Source organism: Terrapene carolina, unplaced genomic scaffold (genome assembly GCF_002925995.2).
Source record: "Terrapene carolina triunguis isolate 2854851 unplaced genomic scaffold, T_m_triunguis-2.0 Scaffold131, whole genome shotgun sequence".
Classification (NCBI taxonomy): domain Eukaryota; kingdom Metazoa; phylum Chordata; order Testudines; family Emydidae; genus Terrapene; species Terrapene triunguis.
The window spans coordinates 38,331,379-38,352,385 of NW_020664482.1; the positions used below are offsets into that span (position 1 = coordinate 38,331,379).

Below are 21,007 nucleotides of genomic sequence, written 5' to 3' on the forward strand. Positions count from 1 at the left end.
GGACTGGAAATTGCCTTATGGCTCCGGGGTAGTGGTGTCCATTACGGGGAGGTGGGAGGGGCTGTGGTTTTGGAGAGTAGGCTGGTGGACTGAATGCTACCCAGCCACAGGCTCTGTGATTCTTTGCTCTGGCACGTGTAGCCGTCACCACAGGAATGCTCATCTCATGTAATGGCAGGTTCCCTTCTTTAGCGACTCTAGCGCTGGTAAAGGCAACACCTGCCAGCAGCCCTGGTTTGGCCACACACTGGAATCCATCCCAGCAATGTGCTGTCCATCCCTGCTGATGGGCCAGGACTGTGCAGCAGGCAACGGCTACAGGCAGCTGGCTCCCAGCTCTCTAACCACCCCTGCCCCGCTGTAGCGAGCACAGCTCCCGTTGCAGCGGGAGCCAGCCGCTAGGGTGACCAGATGTCCCAATTTGATAGAGACAGTCCCGATTTTTGGGTCTTTTTCTTATATAGGCTCCCATTACCCCCCACCCCGTCCCGATTTTTCACATTTGCTGTCTGGTCACCCTAGCCGCAGGACAAGCATTCCCCTCACAGTCATGCCAATGTGCACCCTTGAGGGCTGAGAAGGGAGCTCAGTCTCCAGGGTCTACTCAGTCACTGGCCATTCTGTGAGACTTTCAAGAAAGCCAGTCAGTGCCCACTGTGCTGAAGATGTTTGTGACGGGGCCAGGTGTCTCCCTGGGGACTTGACTGAGATCCGCCAAACTCATCGTACATAAAGCACCAGATGGACAGCAAAGGGAATGACCTTCAGTCACTGCTTCCTGGCCTGCATTCATCTCAGTAAGCCCATCCCCATGCCGGTTTGCCAAGCTAGCCACAGCCTAGTTCTCTCCCCTTCCTAATTCTTGGTCATACTTTGCTACTTCGCTTTGCCAGCCAGCATCTCACCCTTCTCTATGACATTATAACGCTAATGAACCTGCTTCAACCAGAGTAGCAGGTCCATGGAGAAGAAGCAATGGCCAGAGAGAGCTAGCAGCATCTTAATAACCCTGTGAGCAGCATCACATCTCAGTGAAACATTATCTCCTGCTTGGGGCCAACATCATGAGCAAGTCTGCAATGCTCACAGCTCTGGGTGGCCGTGCTGGTGATCACGTGCCCATGCATGGGTATGTCTGCCCCAGGGGACTGCACGCCTGACCGCATTACTACTACTGGGATTATAGGAGCACCTAGAGACCCTCACCTGAGATCAGCGTCCCACTAGCCCAGACACTATGCATATGTGCATAGGAAGAGACAGCTCTTGCCCTGAAGAGTTTGCACTCCAAACAAACACAGAGAAAAGGTGGGAGGGGAAACTGAGGCACAGAGAGGGGCGGGAACTTGCCTAAGGTGACCCAGCAGCTCAGTGGCAGAGTTGGGAATAGACCCCAGTCTCCAGAGTCCCAATCCAGCGCTCTGTCCCCTGAACAGATGTTTGTATCTGTGTGTGTTAGACCAGCCTGCCCATTGGTGCATGTGTGTTATAACAGCACATAGGGCTGTATGTTCACATGCTAGAGAACTGTCTGTATGGGGCAGGGACACTCTCATGCATAGATGTATCCAAGGACCCTGGGCATGACTGTATTCTAGGGACCAGTGTCTCTATGCAGAAGCATATCAAAGGCTCCATGAAGCGTGCTCATGTGCATGAGTACAGGATGCTTGGATATATTTGTAAGAGCCCAGGGCAATGTGTGCAAAGGGTGGGCATATGGGCTTAACCCCATGTGTGTGCGTGAGTACAGGAGATCTGTCTGTATCCAATGAAACCTGTCTGAATGCCTCTCGGAGGGGGCTTGCCTGATTTGCAAATCCTTCCAGTCAATGTTTTCCTATCAATGCTGGAGGCTCCCTGCATTTCTTCTCAGATTTGGAGAGGTTTCAGGTTTTTTGTTCTCCACAGTTAGATGTACAGAAGCACTGGATCAGAGTAAAATCCTTAGAGCTGCCGTTATGCCTAAAAGGCTTACCCTTCCGTTCCATACACAAACAGAAAGCCGGGGGATGGATTACCATGGAGCTGGCTGGGGAATCCTAGGACTGAACGGTCCCTGAGCCCAAATTCCTCTCACCCTTGGAGAATGCGAAAGGCCTGGAGGGGACGCTTTGACAGCATGAATTCCCCCTGCCTCTGGAACAGAGTGGGGGGGTCTCCTGATGGAGCCATGAAGGGAAGCCCGGGACTGACTGGGCATGGGAAATGAAATCCCACCCTTGATTCAAACAGGGAGGTCTCGAGTGGGGCAAAGCTGGGTGCCTTGGGGGAGGGGGTACAGACAATACCAATCCTCAGAAAGAAAAACAGCCCACGCCCTCCTCCCAGCACTCTTCTTGCAACGAGCAGGAGGGGAAATCGGCATTTGATTCCCTCTGCTCCTTTTCCCCCTTCAGCATTTTGGAGTCTCCGTTTTGCTGACAGGTTAAGTGGCCGACAGCCTGCCTGGCAGACCATTTCATTAAGGACTTGATTTAGTTTTTCCCTCTCTCTCTCCCCCTCTCTGTGACTCTAATAAATCTGATTCTAATGAACAGGGACTAGTGGTGCTTTAAAGGAGATCGAGAGCAGCCACTGATCTGCCTGTGCGACAGACACACACACAGTGGAGAAGGGACACACGGCATCTCGCTGCAACATTCTAGCCATCACTGAGCACAATGGGGACTGAACCCTGCTGCCAGGTCTCCCCCAGGCCCAGCCCCTCCCCTCGGCTCAGCAGAGATGGAAATATTCCCAAAACAAAGCCAAATACAATAAAAACCAAGAGAGTCTTGTCTACTTACGAGCTGCTTCGTGGTGCATGATACTCACTGTCTGCTCCCTCTGGCCGAGGCGGCTGGCGGGATATTTGACCTCTTCCCCTGTCCCCTCTCTCTTTGCCCAGCACGGACGGACCACGGCGTCTGTGTAGAAAGAGAAAGATCACCTCAGCTTTAGAAATTCAGCACCTGCTGTGACCAGAATCTTAAAGAAGCCGGCTGGCTCAGCCCCAGAACCACGGCAGGGAGCGAGCTGGTAAACACAGCCGCCTCTCGCTCTTTCTCAAATCAGGAAGCCGACACTGGGAGCTAGTACATTATACCCACCAAGGAGCAGTGACCTGCAGCTCACCAGCTTCTAGGTGGGGCCGGCAGCTAGATCCCAGGACTCCCACTGTAGGTTTGAGAAGCAGGTGTCCCCTTCAACTTGTTTCTATTGCTCTGTTTCCCCAATGGGGGGTGGGTTTGGGCTTATTCTAACAAGGGGGGCATTAAAAGCCAGGGCTGATGGGGGGCTGGAATGGCTCAGTCAGAGGCGTTCACCTCTGGGCTGAAGGTTTGAATTCAGCCTGGGGGGGCATGCACCAAAATCCATGTCTGTTTGACGGCAACGTGAACTGAGTTGGTAGGTCTCAGCGCAGCTCCTCGTGGGCAGGGGGGCAGCAGCACAAAGGCCAACGAGCAAAAGAGTCGTGGAGACTGACCTGCCCTGGCAACCCCTATGGCAGGGGTCCCCAATGCGGTGCCCGCAGGCGCCATTGTGCCCGCTGGGCGTCTAAGTGCGCCCGTGTACTGGCCAGCAGCCAAGCATCCGCTGAAATGCCGCCGACAAGCAGCGTCATCCAGAGGCGTCGCCGCCGAAATGCCGCCGATCGGCAGCATTTTGACGGCGACGCCTCTGGATGACGCTGCTTGTCAGCGGCATTTCGGCGGCGATGCCTATTGACGTTGCCGCTTGTTGGCGGCATTTTGGCGGATGCTCGTCCGCCGCCACGGTCCTCTGTGGCTCGTCGTCTGGCACCTGCCAGACGAAAAAGGTTGGGGACCACTGCCCTATGGGGTCCCTCCAGGCCAAGGCAGGGAAAGACTTGCAGTGCTGCTGCCAGCACTGTACCCGTCTTGAGGCACAATGCCCTGGAGCAGGCGCTGTCAGCAGCATTCCACTCAGGAGATCTTTATGCAGTGAGAGGTGAGGAAGGCCCTTCCTCTGTGGGGCTATGGGGCCAGACTGACCATGAAGACATGAGCAGAGGCTTATGGGGGGGGAGGCACTGGCCTGCTTAAAGCAACATCTCCCATTGCAAGAGTGGAAAAGGAGCAGCTGGAAGGAGGAGAGGCCACTGCTGCGGGGAAGGTCACACTGCATGACAGGCACTGCTGTAACTGTGAGGAGGCTCACACTGCTCGGACAGGGCACTGCCTTCCTGTTTTCAGTGGGGCACTGCCATGGGGAAGCTCACATCGCTGGAGGCTCCTAGCCGGCTCTCTCAGGGCTCTGCCACGAGGAAGCTCACACGGCGGGGGCCCCCTAGCCAGTTCTGTCAGGGCACTGCCATGGGGAAGCTCACACCGCGGAGGGCCCCCTAGCCGGCTCTGTCAGGGCACTGCCACGGGGAAGCTCACACCACAGGGGGCCCCTAGCCGGCTCTGTCAGGGCACTGCCATGGGGAAGCTCACACCGCAGGGGGCTCCTAGCTGGCTTCAGTAGGGCACTGCCACGGGGTAAATATTTGTAACCAGCTTGATGTTGTGCTCTACAACCAGCACTTTTCTCTCTGGCGGGGGGCGTTTGAGAGATTTAGGGCAGGCTGTCGCCTCCTCACACATTATCTCAGTCTCCAGAGCCCAGATCTGATGGGGGAAGCGCCAGGAAGAAAAACTGCAGGATCGGTGTGGCTGGGTACCTCAGACGGATCGAGGTTTGTCCAGCGTGTACGGATCACTGCTCCAAACCCCCAGGCTGCAGTCCTTGGCCACGTGAAATATTACTGAAAAAACCCATCATCCCTGCTCATGAATATGTCAGGTCAGCAGTGACCCTGCACTGCTGCTCTGCTACCACCAGACCAACTTCACAGAGGTCAGCAAAGAGCTGCTGCTCTGGGTCTGGGACAGCTGAAGGCAGTAGGGACCAGCAGCAGACCCACAACCTGCTTGTGACCCTGGGGCCCACAGCATTGGGAAGGGAGCCGCTGCGATGGCTGTAGTTTTGCTCTTGCACTAACCAGGGCAGCCCAGGATCTGAAGCTCTGTGCAGAGAACAGCTGGAGTAGCTGCAGCTCTGATCTCTGCAGCAGCCAGAAGATGCCAGAAGCTGCAGTGCTCAGGGTCCAACAGCAGAAAATGCAAAGTTTTGAGCCTGAAGGCACTGTGGAATGCAGCCTTGGGCATGGCTGGGAAAGCTGGAAACATCGGCAGTTCCTGCCCAGTAACCACCAGATGTGCCCCAAACCTCTTCTATCAGGAGGACAAAAACCCCATGAGTTAAAAATTAAATTAAACATAGGGGTTTATTTTTATAATAAACCTCTTTAAAATTAAATTTCAAAATATGACAACCTCTGTTAAAGCCTAAACTACTTATAATATATTAAAATCATTTAAATTAATTACAAAAAATACTATTAACTAGTACATGCTTGCTGCTAAGTTTTAAAGTAAGCCAGACCACTGAACTGGGGGAAGTCACTGGGTATGTCCCTGGAATAAGAGTTTTTTGAAGTGCTAAACCAGCTTTTGAGAACAGTATCCTCTTCTGCGGGTACAGAGAGAATATTTTCTTAATTTCAGTTTATTCAACTAGTTCAGATGAATGACTAGTTCTTTCAAACCAACTCTGAATTGAAAAAGCAGGAAAGCTTGTTGTCCTCTTCCAATCTACAAACAACTAGTTGTGAGAGGAAGAGAGATCTACTAGTTCTAAAATCCTGAAGGACAGGGTCACCAGAAACAATCTGTTCAATTAATTCACTACAGATAATACTTCCTTTGTTTAATAAATCAGTTAGTTTTAAATGGAAAACAAAAACATGTTTTGATCAACCTTTTTTCCCTCTTATGTATCCAGCACTTAATATTTTTAATTGAATAAAACTACCTTAAGATGCTATTTTTGGTGTATTTTTAATTGACTTTGAATTTTCATCCAAACAGAGCTTGACACAAATCCCAAGTAAAAACTGAATCATCTAGTAAATGAGAAATGCATCATTCACCATTTTCTAACATAAAAGAATTCAAAAATTCAGAATCTAAATGAAGGTAAGCTATATAATTGCTTAAATAAGCATGTATAAATACAGTGTTTCCTCCTGGCTAGCAAAAAGCAGCACCATATTTAGGGTAAAGACTATTTTTAGTTGTAAACAACATGTTTTAATGGTCACCAGCTAGTCAGAATCAACCATTCTTTAGGAAAATAATTGAGTAAACAATGCAAAACATGATTAAAATAAATTATTTAAATCAAGGCTTCCTGCTTGCTGATTTAAATCATGGTTTAAACTTGTGATTTAAATTGCTTTGATTTAAAAATCAACCCATCCATACTTGGCACAGCATTAAAGGATCTTACGATGAACACATCTGGTGTGTATAAGCAAGCTCTGTAGCCAGTCCATAGCTGGTATAGGACCATGAGAGAGAGCAAGGTCAGATCCTCCTTCTATATACTGAATGCCAAGCAAGAAACAACCGCCTTGCCTCATGCCATTCCTGATTCTGAACATTACCAGATCCATCACATGGGCTCGAATGGAGAAGGGCTTGGCATTTCTGTGCCTGCTGCCATGGACAGTGCCTAGAATGAGCCTTGAACAAAGCTGATAGCGCAAGGCAGAATCCACATGTCCCTTCCCCAGCAGGGTGTCACGAAAGGAAAAGTGCTCTGTAATTGCAAGACTCTTCCTCATCGCCAGATCTGCGATAAAACTTCACAGTCTTCTAGCGCCTTCCATCCCGGAGGATCCAAAAGTGCTTTGCAGCTAGCACAATACCCTGAGCCTCGGACCACAAAATCCCCAAGCTCTTTACAGATGCTAATGAATTACACCGCCCTCCCTCGCAGGCCAGGTGGGGAAGGTGATAATCCTCCTTCACTGAAACACAGATGAGTGACTTGTGGAAGCTCACACAGTGGTTCAGCGTTAAAGCCAGGACCTAGAGTCTCATCTCAGGTGCACCGGTGTAAATCCACAACAGCTCCATTCCAGGCAACAGAATTACCCTGCTGTAAGCGAAATCGGCCTCCAGCCCCAGCAATCCTTGCAACAGGCATCTCAAGGACAGGAAGGCTACAGCCAGGCAGACAACTTACTAACAGCACCTGACACAGCAGTGGGGTGAGGAGGCGGCCAGGGACAAGGGACCAAATCACTCCTCTCGCAAGAAGCGTCTGGAATTGTAACCACTGCTGCAGAGTGGATCGGGACGGAGGTCTCAGCCCAGAGACATGCACACAGTAAAAGGCACCACACTCAGTGTCCCTGCCTCGGCCGGCACAAAGCCAAGTCGACCCCAGGTGTGTGGAGATTTCAAAGCGGATGCATTGGGCACGGCCATCACTTAGCGCACTCTAGCTAGCCTCTACTGCCTTCAGCTCTCCACCTGCTCGCCACCCCCAAAGAGTCACCACTCTAGCAGGAGGTCACAACCATTGACAGTCAATGAAGACCCGAGAAACACAGCTCCTTATCTGAATGCATGAGACATACAGGGGCCTTTCATATCCCCCTCCAACATGTTCCTGAGCCCCCCATTCAAACACCGAGCTGTATTTCCTGCTCAGTCAGAGGGCAGCACGGCTGAGGACAGACACTTCCCAGTTATGGAGATGGAGATCAGAGAACCCCCTCTGAAAACCAGAGCCAACCCTGGCAACTTCCCTACCTCGCCTGGGGTGGTGAACCACCCACAACAGTCAGTGTATGCTGGAGCGGAGTAGGAGTCTAGTCCTTTCATTCAGGGTGCTAGGAGAAGGGGGAGGAACTGCTGCTCCTGCTGGAATCGTTTGCGGGTGGGAGATGTTAAGTAGCTTATTGAAATACACACCTGGCAAAACTATCCCAAAACCCCCCTGCTGTAACAGCAGGGACAGGGGGAAAATCACAGAAGCTGAATCACAAGCAAGGCAACTTTAGGGGCTGGGCAAATCTTTCGGCATTCTGCAAAACTGCAAATTCCAAGCTTTAATTACACATCTGTTCTGCGGCCATCCGTGCAAACAGATGTGCTGCTACCCTGTTAATGCAGCCTTGCAGTAAACTATCCCTAGGCCAATAGCAGCAGTAAAGGGGAACCCAACCCTCCACACCCCATCCACTGAATTAGGTGTGAATTTCAGAGATGATTTGAAATGTACCAGTTATTAAGCATGGGCAATTCTCCCCTCCGACCCTTTAAAACATATGAAGTTAAATGCAAACAACTCCATGAATCTAATATTAAAAAAAAAAAATCACACAAAGGCAGTAAAGGAGGTAAATTAACACAGCCAAGCTGCTCATGTGGAGCACTCTCTACTCCCATTTTCTTGGTTAAATGGGTAGCTCATTACAGGCTCAATCGTGTCCAGACTTAGGAGCAACCCAAGTGGGAGATTGACTCTTTTGCTGTTCCTGTTGCAGGACAAATACCATAAATATGTTCTACTAGAGCTGGGAATTTTCAGCAGGGACTGACAAGGGCTCACTCAAACACTTCCGTGTGGGATTTTTAGGCATTGTTTTAAAGGCACTTTCTCCACTACCACCACCACCACCCCCCAACTGCCACAAACTTCCTCTGTGACCTCGGGCAAGTGACTTAGGTGCCTACATCCCTTTGTGAATCTCTCTCTAACTGCCGCTTTAGGCGCCTACGTCCAAAATTCTGATCCTCAGAACCCCCTGTTCAGCTGCCACCTAACCTTCTAGGCACCCAAGTTTCTGCCAATAGTGTCTCCTAGACATTAAAAAACAACAACAAAAAATCTGCCAGCAAGCACGTGCACAGCCTCAGCGCCTGTCTTGCCTGCTGGGCCCAGCCTAGTGGAAACTCCCCCACCTCCCCACACACCAGGCCCTGCACAGACACAGCCAGAGGAGGAGTTGCCCTGTCCCAACCTTTTGCTCAGTGGGTAGAGCACTCACTCAGGCAGGAGATGGGGGTTCAACCCCACCCTCCTTCTGCCTGATTCAGACCAGGGATTTGAACCCTTGGCCCCACCCCCTCAGGAGGTGCCCTAGCCCCTGGGCTAAGGGATATTGTAGGGAGGGGGTCTCAATCTGCCCTAGTGAAGCTGTCCCACTTTGCATAAGTAGCTGAATATTCATTGGACCAGAGAGTGAGAATGACCCTCTAGCCCAGTAGTTAGGGTGTGGGAGGCCCCGTCCCAGTGATTTAGTCATTTGTACAGAATGGAACGACTTCAGCAGGAGATGTTCAGAGACAGTGGTTAGGGCCCTCTCCTGACTTAACACCCTCCCACCCCCCAGCATTTCCTATTGGCTAGTGTAGGCAGTTCCCCATTCCACATTTAGCTTCTGTGGATCCCAGTTAGAGACCTCTCCCCTGCCCCACGTACTGTGGGGCCCAGCTCGAGGCTGTGGATTCCATGAGGTTGTAGGGTACCTAAAGCTGGCCTCAAGGTTGCAGTGCCTAGGTCCCCTTTGTGAATCTCGCACTTTGCCTTTCACTGCCTCAGTGATCTGCCTGTAAAAGTGGAAATACAGCACTGCCCTACCTCGCACAGGCCCACACCCTCTCAGGTACACAAGTGCCTAACACCCCTGGGAGTTAGGGCCCTACATACCTTTGAGATCCGGGCTTCAGATACTACCGTCATGGGGGGCTGAATCAGTACCTTCGAAAGACAACACGCTGGATGAAAGAGAAGCAATACATAAGAGGATTATCAGAGATAAGAAGCAATACAATTTTGCACCACTTTGCATCCACTTTCCTTGCTTATTCGCTTGACATTTTAGCTGCATAGTGTGTGCTCTGCGTGTAATGTATTCCATAAAGCGTACCGGCCTTGCGCTGTCGCTCAGTTAAGGCTGCTGCTGAACATCTCAGCTTTGGCATTTCCTGACTTCTGTGATTTTTAACCTGTGCAACCTTCGTGTTGCATCAACGTGGCATTTTGGCTTTATGTGAAATAAACACCGCGTGCCACATCCTCAGCTAACCAGGGTTAGCACCATTGACTTCAGAGCTGTGCTGATCCGACATTAGGTTCGCTTTCCCCTTGTCACTGCAGTTACGGGAAACTTTAGCCTAAATATCTCTACCCTTGATTCATGCTAGCGTTCAGCAAATACATACAAGGAATCAGTTACTTTGCTGTCTGCTCCAAACGAAGGGCTAATGAGATCATTTGCTTTTAGCACTGTCACCCCTGCATAAGGGCTGGTGCGTATCTGGGTGGAATTGTATCTCAGAATCACTGTTCTCCGCACCTCCTTTGCTCCTGGATGGTTGTAAGCTGCTAACTGCACTGACCAGTAACAGTTCATTACTCCGCTATTCTTTGTTGGCTCAGCTACACAGGCTGGTGCATTGGGGTGGAATCAAGGCCTTTCCAGAGCCCTCCCCAGCCCCCACTTGCATGGAGGATGGGTGGAAATTCTGGCCAAGCAGCTCCTGCTTTTTTCACCATGCTGCACTGGTGATCCAGAAAGGTCAGGTGGGGATGGGGGTGAATCTAACTCCCTCTTGAACTCCTAGGGCAGTTGCATAGGGTCAGACCATGATCATCCCCCAAAACCATCCCATTGATTTCATGGGGTCATTAAGCTAATGTGGATGGTCTCAGGAAGGAAGCCCTTGTCACAGACAGGTTTGTCCCTAGGGAGGGATTGAACAGTCCCAAAAGCATTATTATTATATTATTGCCCTTGGAGAGGGTGCTGGGCAAGGTAACGGATAACCATATCTGGAAACGTGAATCACATGGATCTGAGACACCATGTGACAGCTCCAGACTCTTGGTCAGAAAGGGAGTTAGACTCCCATTTTGTATTTATCGTGGTTTGGGAAGGAGTAGCCTACGAGCTGCTAGCAAGAGATCCCATTCCAGAGTTGTTGTGCCACTGATGATATCCAAGGGGAGGCAGATTACTGACTATGGTTGTTGGGTGCTGGATGAAAGGAGTCACATGGAGCTGGTGTGAGATGACAACAGACTGGGCACCTGAGTGAGCGCCCGCTACTGGATATACAAAGGTTGAGGCTGCTGGGAGAACAGGATTTTCCTATAAAGCCCAGAGACATCCCATCCTGGAGCTGGGCGTGGCTTGACCTGGCAGCATGAAGGACAGCTGGGGTAGGGAGTGTTACGCAGACACTGTTTCTGAGCAGAAGGACCCTCCTATCTTTCTTGTCACACTAAAGCCAGGACCTCCATAGTAGCCTCACTCACACATACTGCCGCTCTGGCCATACTTTGAGCCATGCTGGTCTGAGGCACATGTGGGCTCAGCCAGAGCTCTCCCTTGCTATGCTTGAGCCAGCCTGGCTTGGGATGGGGGGCGAGCCTGCCAGAAGCACTGGGCAAGATAAACCTGACCTACGGCGATGAGGACTCAGGAAACAGGCAAAACACAAAACACTTGGTCACCGTGAGGGGACTCACGGGATCCCAGCTAACAGTGCCCCAAGGCCAGCAGCTGCAATTGGGGGGCACACAGAGTCTGAGGACATGAGAGAGCTAGGCCTGGTCTCACCAGGCTTCAGGAACCGATGCTGCACAGAGTAGGGGAGAGAGCAGGGTTTAATCTCCCTAGGACTGCCACCATATCGCCTAGCTCCAGGCCAGCTGCTGCCTCACTCACGTTGAATCTCCCAGGCTGGTTCAGTTACTGCAGTAACTCAGACCTCCAGCTAACTCGCTAAAAGAAGAGCCTGCTCTTTCCAGGGTATCCAAGTCTAAGACGCAGGAGTCTCCTGGTTCAGGCTGGGCACAGCCGCTCCATCTCAAGGTCACCGTGCCCTACAGATTTCAGACAACCTTCAGCTCACCCTCTAAGCTCTGCTCAGTCACTGCCTGCTCTCAATCATATAGCAACTCCCAGGGCTTCCTTCCTGCACTCTGCCTTTAACTCTACAGGCCTCTGTTTTAGCTCCACCCCAGCACCTGACTTAGCCACATGACCTGCCTGTCATGTGACTTTGCTCATTTCCTCCACCTGGGTAGGTGAGCTAAGTATCACAGGTGGGGCCAGGGGTGGCTCCAGGCACCAGCGCACCAAGCACGTGCCTGGGGTGGCAAGCCGCGGGGGGCGGCCTGCCGGTCGCTGTGAGGGCAGCAGTCAGGCAGCCTTCGGCGGCATGCTTTGGCGGTGGGTACATTGAAGGCGCAGGACCGGCGGACCTCCTGCAGGCATGCCACCGAATCCACGTTACCAGCGGACCTCCAGCAGGTGCACCGCCGAAGGCTGCCTCACTGCTGTGCTTGGGGCGGCAAAATACATAGAGCTGCCCTTGGGTGGGGCAAGAGTCATCTCCTCTTAAAGGGCCAGCCACCCTGCCACAGGGACTCTGGTCGGTGGCCTCGTATCAAATGTCACCGTGATGGAGATTCACTGTCCACACTAGTGAAGGGGCTTCCAAAAATGGAGGACATGACTTTGACAAGGATGATCCAGCTCAGGCAGCATTACTGTATGCAAAGGGTAATGAGCATTGCCGGGGACAGCAACTGAGGTGGCGAGCGCAGACACACCCAGCCTGTGGGGAGAAGGAGGGGGGCTGAGAGGTTTTTGTAGCTAGTGCTAGCTGAACAGAGCAGGCATGAGTAAGTACAATACATGCCTGAGGTCACAAGGGGGAGCTTGAGGCCAGACTCAGCACCTAGAGAGGACCATTCACTGCTTAAAGAAAGAATCATCATTAAACCCCCTGGTGGTTTTCTTGCTTCAGCCAAAATACAAGAGAGGAGCACAACGTGGCTTCACGCTGGGCCGGATGAGGGCACTGCAGCCTAGCTGGGGTGTGCGGTGACCCAGCGGGGCAAGCTGGATTAGCTGTCAAAATGTCATTTTCTTATCACTAAGAACCACACCCCCAATGTCTTTGCAAAACACCAGACCCATGTGCTCCCTTCACTTCTACTGAAAACTTGAACCTCCCTGCACAATCCTGACCTCACCCCAGCAGCCCTCCTTACACTGCCCTTGGGGAGTGTCTGGGTACAGACCGGACTAATATACTATGTTTATCCAGCACCTTTCACCCCAAAGCACAGGTCAGTTTTATGAAGCCAGAACTGGAATTGGCTAGCACCCCTCCTATTACGGAGAGCACCAGTGGATTTAGAAGTATGTCTACACTGCAACGTGTAGGGCTCAGACTCAGGCTCAAGGCTAGCGAGCACAAGTGGGCAGAATCTTGGTTTGACATCTTAACCAAAAAGCAGCGCGTGTCCTCTGATACTAGCTTTACTATCAGCTGTGCTATTGCTCCTATTGAGGCTTAACAACTACAGGATATTTTATTTAACATTACAATAAGGACGGCCTGATGTAAACATCAGAGAGGAATAAATTTTCCTCCTCATGGAGGAGAAGGATGGCTGGGTCTCAAGAGACTTGGGTTCAATTCTCTGCTCCGGCTGTGCAAGCACATCACTTGGGAAACTGAGGCACAGAGAGGCTATCTGTAAAATGGGATATTAGCACCTCCCTCACAGGGCTGCTGTGAGGATAAATACAGTGCAAAGATTGTGAGGTGCTCAGATACCATGGCGCTGTGGGCTCTATACGCTATAGTCTGTTCTGTCCCCTGCAGCCCAGAGCCCTGCTTCCAAAATGGTACATGAACTTTGATCTCTGCAGCCCGATCCCTCACCCAGCAATGACAGCGCCATGCACCAATTTAAACAGAAGAGCACTACTCACTGATCTCCCCCCGGCCCCCAGCAGGCAGATGTCCCAGGCTTTCTTTAAGGCAAGCCAGGCTCTGTGACCTGGCAACCCAGGAATAATTAGTGACCCCAGCTGACAGTTTTAGGGAGGTTTAATTATAATAACTGATCCGAGCTGTGGGAAGCAGCAGTAGTTGGGGAACGCTGCTGGAGAGCTAGGGCTGTGCTCCTTTGAGAAGTGGTCCAATAAGCCTTTGAGAAATGACCTGACAGCTTAGAAACTGCAGTTCGAGTTACAAGGGCCTGGGAAGGCCATGACATGAAGGGCAAAGAGCTAGAGAAGTAGCCAGGGAGGCTGAAGCTTCATGTTTAGCTGTGGATAACTGAAGACAGCCCACAGGGAGAAAGAACTGTGGTTGGCTGCTGGGAGACCGGGAAGAGAAAAGCAGGGATCGAAATGGCAAAGCACTCAAGACTATGGCTAGCTACAGCAGGTTCAGTGGCACAGCTGTCGTGCTGCAGGAGTGCCAATGTAGAGTAGATGCTTCCTCCATCAATGGAAGAGGTTTTTCTATCAATGGAGGTAATTCACCTCTCTGAGAGGCAGTATCAGGCTCCTGACACTGGCAGTCAGGACCAAGGATCAGAGCAGGGTCAAACCTGAGGCTGAGAGGAGCAGAGGAGTTCATAGTCAGGTTCCAGGCCAGGGTCAATGCCAAGGGTCAGAGTCTGAGTCAGGTTTCTGGGTCCAGGTCAGGAGGCAAAGTCCAAATCAAGCCAAGGTCACAGCCAGGAGCTCAAGAGCAGTAATAGCCATGGCAACTACAGATCCACACGGTTGCCTAGAATGCCCCTGGGGTTTACATAGGGCTGGGAGCTGACCAGGAGCCATGAGGCTGCTGCCTGTCAGACCTCTTCAGGCAGGACTTCCCATGGGCTGTGTCAGTGGGTCATGGACAGTGGAGTGCAAGCTTCCTACAGCCGCTGCGGGGTGGTAGTATGGGGATGTCTGCTGCCGAGCAGTGCTGCTAGCCTGGTTTCTAGACCTCCTGGGCCTTGCAGGGTTGCAGCATTCCCCGTGGATGAAGAAAAGACGGTTACTCACCGTTGTAACTGTTGTTCTTCGAGATGTGTTGCTCATATCCATTCCAGTTAGGTGTGCGCGCGCCGCGTGCACGATCGTCGGAAGATTTTTGCCCTAGCAACCCCGGTGGGTCGGCTGTGGAGCCCCCTGGAGTGGCGCCGTTATGGCGCTGGATATATACCCCAGCCGACCCAGCGCCCCCTCAGTTCCTTCTTGCCGGCTACTCCGACAGTGGGGAAGGGGGGCGGGTTTGGAATGGATATGAGCAACACATCTCGAAGAACAACAGTTACAACGGTGAGTAACCGTCTTTTCTTCTTCGAGTGCTTGCTCATATCCATTCCAGTTAGGTGACTCCCAAGCCCCCACCTAGGAGGCGGGGTCGGAGTGACACATTGCTGTGTGCAGAACCGCTGACCCGAAAGCAGCATCGTCTCTGGATTGTTGCACCAGCGCATAGTGAGTAGCAAATGTGTGGACCGATGACCACACTGCAGCTCTACAAATGTCCTGGATCGGTACTTGAGCCAGGAAGGCAGTCGAGGAGGCCTGGGCCCTCGTGGAATGAGCAGTGAGGCGTGGCGTCGGTACACCGGCCAGGTCGTAGCAAGCACGAATGCAGGACGTAATCCAAGAGGACAGGCACTGTGAAGAGACCGGTGATCCTTTCATCCGGTCGGCCACTGCAACGAAGAGTTGCGTTGTCTTCCTAAATGGCTTTGTACGGTCGATATAGAAAGCCAGGGCCCTGCGAACGTCTAAGGAATGCAAACGCTGGTCTTGGCGAGTAGCGTGCGGCTTCGGATGGAAGACTGGAAGGAATATGTCCTGATTAACGTGAAAAGGTGAGACCACTTTTGGAAGAAAGGCAGGGTGGGGGCGAAGCTGCACCTTGTCCTTGTGGAACACCGTGTAAGGGGGCTCGGATGTCAGCGCCCTGAGTTCCGAGACGCGTCGTGCTGAGGTGATGGCCACGAGGAAGGCTGTCTTCCAGGATAAGTACAGGAGTGAGCAGGTCGCCAATGGTTCAAACGGAGGCCCTGTGAGCCTGGAGAGCACGAGGTTGAGGTCCCACGTCGGAACCGGCTGCCGTTGCTGTGGGTACAGCCGGTCTAAGCCCTTGAGGAATCTAACGACCATCGGGTTAGAGAAGACCGAGGACGTGAGTTCTCCTGGGTGGAAAGCGGAAATAGCGGCGAGGTGCACCTTGATTGAGGATGTCGCCAAGCCTTGCTGTCTTAAGGACAGGAGGTATTCCAGTATGCAGGGGATAGGTGCCTGCAAGGGAGAAGTAGCTCGTTGCTCACACCAACAGGAGAACCGCTTCCACTTGGCTAGATAAGTGGTCCGCGTAGAGGGCTTTCGACTTCCCAGCAGAACCTGCTGGACGGCCTGCGAGCACTGCCGCTCTGTCCGACTCAACTATGGAGCATCCACGCCGTGAGGTGGAGGGAGTGTAGGTCGGGGTGACACAACCGGCCATGGTCCTGGGAGATGAGGTCCCGACTCAAGGGGAGCGTGATCGGCGTTCGTACTGAAAGATCCAGCAGTGTGGAGTACCAGTGTTGCCTCGGCCAGGCGGGGGCGACTAGAATCACCCGTGCATGATCCCTGCGGATCTTGAGCAGTACCCTGTGGACCAGCGGAAATGGAGGGAAGGCGTAGAACAGGTGGTCCTTCCATGTTAGAAGGAAGGCGTCTGACCGAGAGCCCGGGGCTCGTCCGTGCAGGGAGCAGAATACCTGGCACTTCCTGTTGGCCCGAGATGCGAAGAGGTCGACCTGGGGAAATCCCCACCTCTGGAAGACGGAATAGATGACGTCCGGGCGAATTGACCACTCGTGTGTCTGGAAGGACCTGCTGAGACGGTCCGCCAGCGTATTCTGGACTCCAGGAAGGAACGATGCCGTAAGATGTATCGAGTGGGCGATGCAGAAGTCCCACAGGCGAATGGCCTCTTGACATAGGAGCGATGAGTGGGCTCCGCCTTGCTTGTTGATGTAGAACATTGCCGTGGTGTTGTCAGTGAGAACCAACACGCAACGGCCCTGTAGGAAGTTGAGGAACGCCTGGCAAGCTAGGCGCACCGCCATCAGCTCTCTGACGTTGATGTGGAGGGCTAGTTGGGCCACGGACCAGAGGCCCTGGGTATGGTGCTCTCCGAGGTGAGCGCCCCATCCTAGAGATGAAGCATCCGTGACTAGGTGGAGGGAGGGTTGTGGGTCGTGAAAGGGTACTCCTGCACAGACCACCGTACGATCCGTCCACCAGGTGAGGGAGGCCCGGATCGAGGCCGGAACCGTGACCACCATATTCAGGTCGTCTCGATGAGGACGGTAGACCGATGACAGCCAAGCCTGCAGTGGGCGAAGTCGTAGCCTGGCGTGCCTGGTTACGTATGTGCACGAGGCCATGTGGCCCAATAGGGCAAGGCAAGTTCTTAAGGTGGTGATTGGAAAAGTCCTGAGTCCTTGAATGACGCTTAGGATGGTCTGAATGCGGCTGTCGGGGAGGATGGCTTGGGCGCGTCTGGAGTCCAGGACTGCTCCGATAAACTCTATCCTCTGAGTTGGTACCAGGGTGGACTTTTCTCTGTTGAGTAGAATGCCCAACTCGTGGAAAGTGTGTGTCACCATGCGGACATGAGCCTGCACTTGGTCCCTGGTGCGGCCGCGTACCAGCCAGTCGTCCAAGTACGGGAACAGCTGTATCCCTTGTCGACGAAGGAAGGCCGCGACGACTGCCAGACACTTTGTGAACACTCTGGGAGCCGAAGACAAGCCGAAGGGAAGGACTGCAAATTGGTAGTGCATTGCGCCTACTACAAATCGCAGGAAGCGCCTGTGAGAATAATTTTCACATAATCGCTATGTGAAAATAAGCGTCCTTCATGTCGAGGGCGGCGAACCAGTCTCCAGGATCCAGTGAAGGGATGATGGTCCCCAATGAAACCATGCGGAACTTCAACTTTACTATGAATTTGTTGAGTCCGCGCAAGTCTAAGATGGGCCGTAGACCTCCTTTTGACTTGGGGATCAGGAAGTAGCGGGAGTAAAACCCCCTGCCCCTTAGCTCCGATGGAACCTCCTCTATGGCCCCCAAAGTGAGGAGCCCAAAAACCTCCTGTGTAAGGAGTTGCTCGTGAGAGGGGTCCCTGAAGAGGGACGGGGAGGGGGAGTGGGAGGGGGGGGCGAGGAAAATTGGAGGGCGTATCCCCTCTCCACCGTGCGGAGGACCCAGCGGTCCGAGGTTATACGGGACCAAGCACGGTGGAAGCGGGAGAGGCGATCCCGGAAGGGGGGAGTCGGATCCTGGATACAGGCCGAGGTGCCGTCCTCGACCGCACCTTCAAAAGTTTTGCCTAGGCCCTGAAGGTGGCCTAGGCTGTCCCTGGTTTTGACCAGGTTGAGGGCCGGTCGACCTCCGCCTGCCTCCTCGACCCCGCCGCCTGGCAAAGTCCTGTCTAGGACGAGGCGGGGGAGGGTAAAATCTCTGTGGCGGCAGCCGGAAGGGTCTGCGCTGAGGCCCCGGGACATGCATCCCCAGGGAGCGCATCATTGTCCGCGAGTCCTTGAGGTTCTGGAGCCTCGCGTCAGTCTTCTCTGAAAAGAGTTCCTGGCCCTCAAACGGCAGATCTTGTAGCGTCTGCTGCAGCTCTGGTGGCAAGCCAGACACCTGGAGCCAGGAGAGTCGCCGCATGGCTATCCCCGAAGCCAGGGTCCTAGCTGCCGAGTCCGCAATATCAAGCGAGGCTTGTAAGGAGGTGCGCGCTACCCGCATACCCTCCTCTACCAAAGCCCCAAACTCCTCCCTCGATTCCTGGGGAACCAGCTCCTTGAATTTCCCCATCGAGGACCAGGAGTTGAAGGAGTAGCGGCTCAGGAGCGCCTGTTGGTTGGCCGCTCGGAGTTGGAGCCCCCCCGCAGAGTAGACCTTGCGTCCGAACAAGTCGAAGCGCTTAGCGTCCTTCGACTTGGGCGCAGCGGCCTGCTGGCCATGGCGCTCCCGTGCATTCACCGATGATACCACCAGTGAGCACGGCTGAGGATGGGTATAAAGATATTCATGGTCTTTGGAGGGGACAAAGTACTTCCGCTCCACTCCTCTGGCCGTGGGTGGAATCGAGGCCGGGGTTTGCCAGATGGTGGTGGCATTGGCTTGAATAGTCGGGATCAACGGTAGCGCCACGCGAGAGGGAGCGTCCGCTGACAGGATATTTACAATGGGGTCATGAACCTCCACAATCTCCTCCATTTGGAGGTCCATATTTCGCGCCACCCTTCGCAAGAGGTCCTGGTGCGCTCGCAGGTCAATAGGAGGCGGACCCATGGCGGATGTGCCCGCTACCGCCTCATCGGGGGAGGAGGAGGAGGATCCCCCCGGTGGCAAGGGGTCAAGGGTGGTTCCTGCTCCAGGTGCTCCTGTAGGTGAACGTCAGCAGCCCCTGGGACCAGGGCCTCCACCGGAGTGGGCACCGGCGCCTCCATACCACCTGGTGGGGGGCGGGAGATGGTGGCCTCCGGGACCCTGGGCTCGGAGCGTGCCGAGCGGGACGCAGAAGGAGGGGCGCCTTGCGCCTGATGGTAGGCCCACGGCGTCCAGAAGGACCAATGCGCAGGAGCTTGCGTAGGGTCCTCCGCTGTCTCCTGCAGGTGGGTGACCTCCGCCTCCGAGGAACGGGACGCCGACCTCGATGGCCACGGCGGTGCCGAACGCACTGACACCGGCACCGGATGGTACGGTGCCGATCGGTGCCGGTCGTAGGGCGATCTGTCCCTGCCCGGTGCCGGGGAACGGTGCCGAGATCTAGATCGGGATCGGTGCCGGTAGTCTCTTCAGTGCCGAGAGCCCGATCTGGAGCGGGACGAAGATCTCGAGGAGGCCCGGTACCGGGAGCGGCCTCTCGAGCCCGAGCGGCGCTCATACCGGTGCCGGGAGCTCCGCCTTGAGCCCGAGCGGTGCCGGTCGTCACGACGGTGCCGGGATCTGGAACGGCGTCGTGAAGGTGATCGGTGCCGCGAGTACGACCGGTGCCGAGGTGACATTCGGCGCCGGGACTCCGAGCGGCGTCGGGACGTGCTCCTGGACCTCGAACGGTGCCGCAAGTCTGGAGCTGGAGACGGCGGGCGCAGCAGGGCAGGCTTGCCCCTGGACTGCAGCTGTCGCGGAGCGGCCGGTGCCGGGAGGTGTGACGGCCCCGGTTCGGTGAAGGCAATCAGGTCCCGTGCCGTTGCAAATGTCTCCGGGGTGGACGGGAGACAAGGTTCCACCACCAGCCTAGGTGGGGAAACAGTCCGCACCGGACTCGACGGCCTGGGTGCCGGAGTCAACGGTGGGGCCGCCTGTTGTGGGCGGTCCAACGGCGGACGCGGCTCTACCCCCGGCACCGAGGGAGCCGGCGTCTTCGGCGCAGCCTTGTCCTGGGACTTGCGGACCTTCTTGTGGCCCGGAGACAGCGATCGGCGCCGAGGCCCCTGAGGCGGGCGCGGTGCCGACGTCGGTCGGTGCCGTGGTTTATCCGTCGCACCGGTCGGAGCCGCCGGGGCGCTGCGCACGGAGGCGCTCGGTGCCGGGGTGCTGTGCACCGAAGTGCTCGGTGCCGGGACGCTGCGCACCGAAGGAGGGTCCGGACTCAGAGCCGCCTCCATCAGGAGCTGTCGGAGCCTGAAATCTCGCTCCTTCCTCGTCCTCGGCTTGAAGGCCTTGCAGATAGGGCACTTATCTGCAGGATGGGCCTCCCCAAGGCACTTCAAGCAGGAGCTATGCGGGTCGCTTGTTGGCATGTGCTTCCCGCAGGACGCGCACGGCTTAAAGCCAGGAGCCTTGGGCATGAGCCCGGCTGTGCGCCGGGGGGAAAAGGGGGGAGACAACCCCCTAAACCCCCGCTAACGATTTACAACTAAACAAAAACTAACAATTAACTATCTAAAGAACTATAACAACTATATACAACTATCTACACTAATGAAACTGAGAAAGCTAGGGAGAGTGGAGATCAGCTATGCCGCGCTCCACAGTTCCAACGACCGTCAGGGGCGGTAAGAAGGAACTGAGGGGGCGCTGGGTCGGCTGGGGTATATATCCAGCGCCATAACGGTGCCACTCCAGGGGGCTCCACAGCCGACCCACTGGGGTTGCTAGGGCAAAAATCTTCCGACGATCGTGCACGCGGCGCGCGCACACCTAACTGGAATGGATATGAGCAAGCACTCGAAGAAGAATCTACTTTACTTGCCGTGATGGGGAAGATGGGACTCATGGGTCTAACTCTCTCCTGGCTATGTGCACGTAGGCAACGCCCCTTAATGCGGAATG

General features: G+C 54.2%; 1 protein-coding gene across 3 annotated transcripts in view; it reads right to left on the reverse strand.

The window, feature by feature from the left end:
- The window catches only part of FRMPD3 (FERM and PDZ domain containing 3), a 151,436-nt gene that overhangs the window by 77,535 nt on the left and 52,894 nt on the right, over positions 1–21,007 (reverse strand). Inside the window, exons 2-3 of one of the 3 annotated variants that reach the window (XM_024197919.3) lie at positions 9,556–9,623; positions 2,818–2,909 (exon numbers count right to left, since the gene is read on the reverse strand). In XM_024197919.3, coding sequence (XP_024053687.2) covers positions 2,818–2,909; positions 9,556–9,588 — 125 coding nt within the window. In that variant the 5' untranslated portion in view covers positions 9,589–9,623. Of the gene's footprint in view, positions 1–2,789; positions 2,910–9,555; positions 9,624–21,007 lie in introns of those variants that run through there. The other 2 variants (XM_026653026.2, XM_029911859.1) reach the window with 2 other exon arrangements.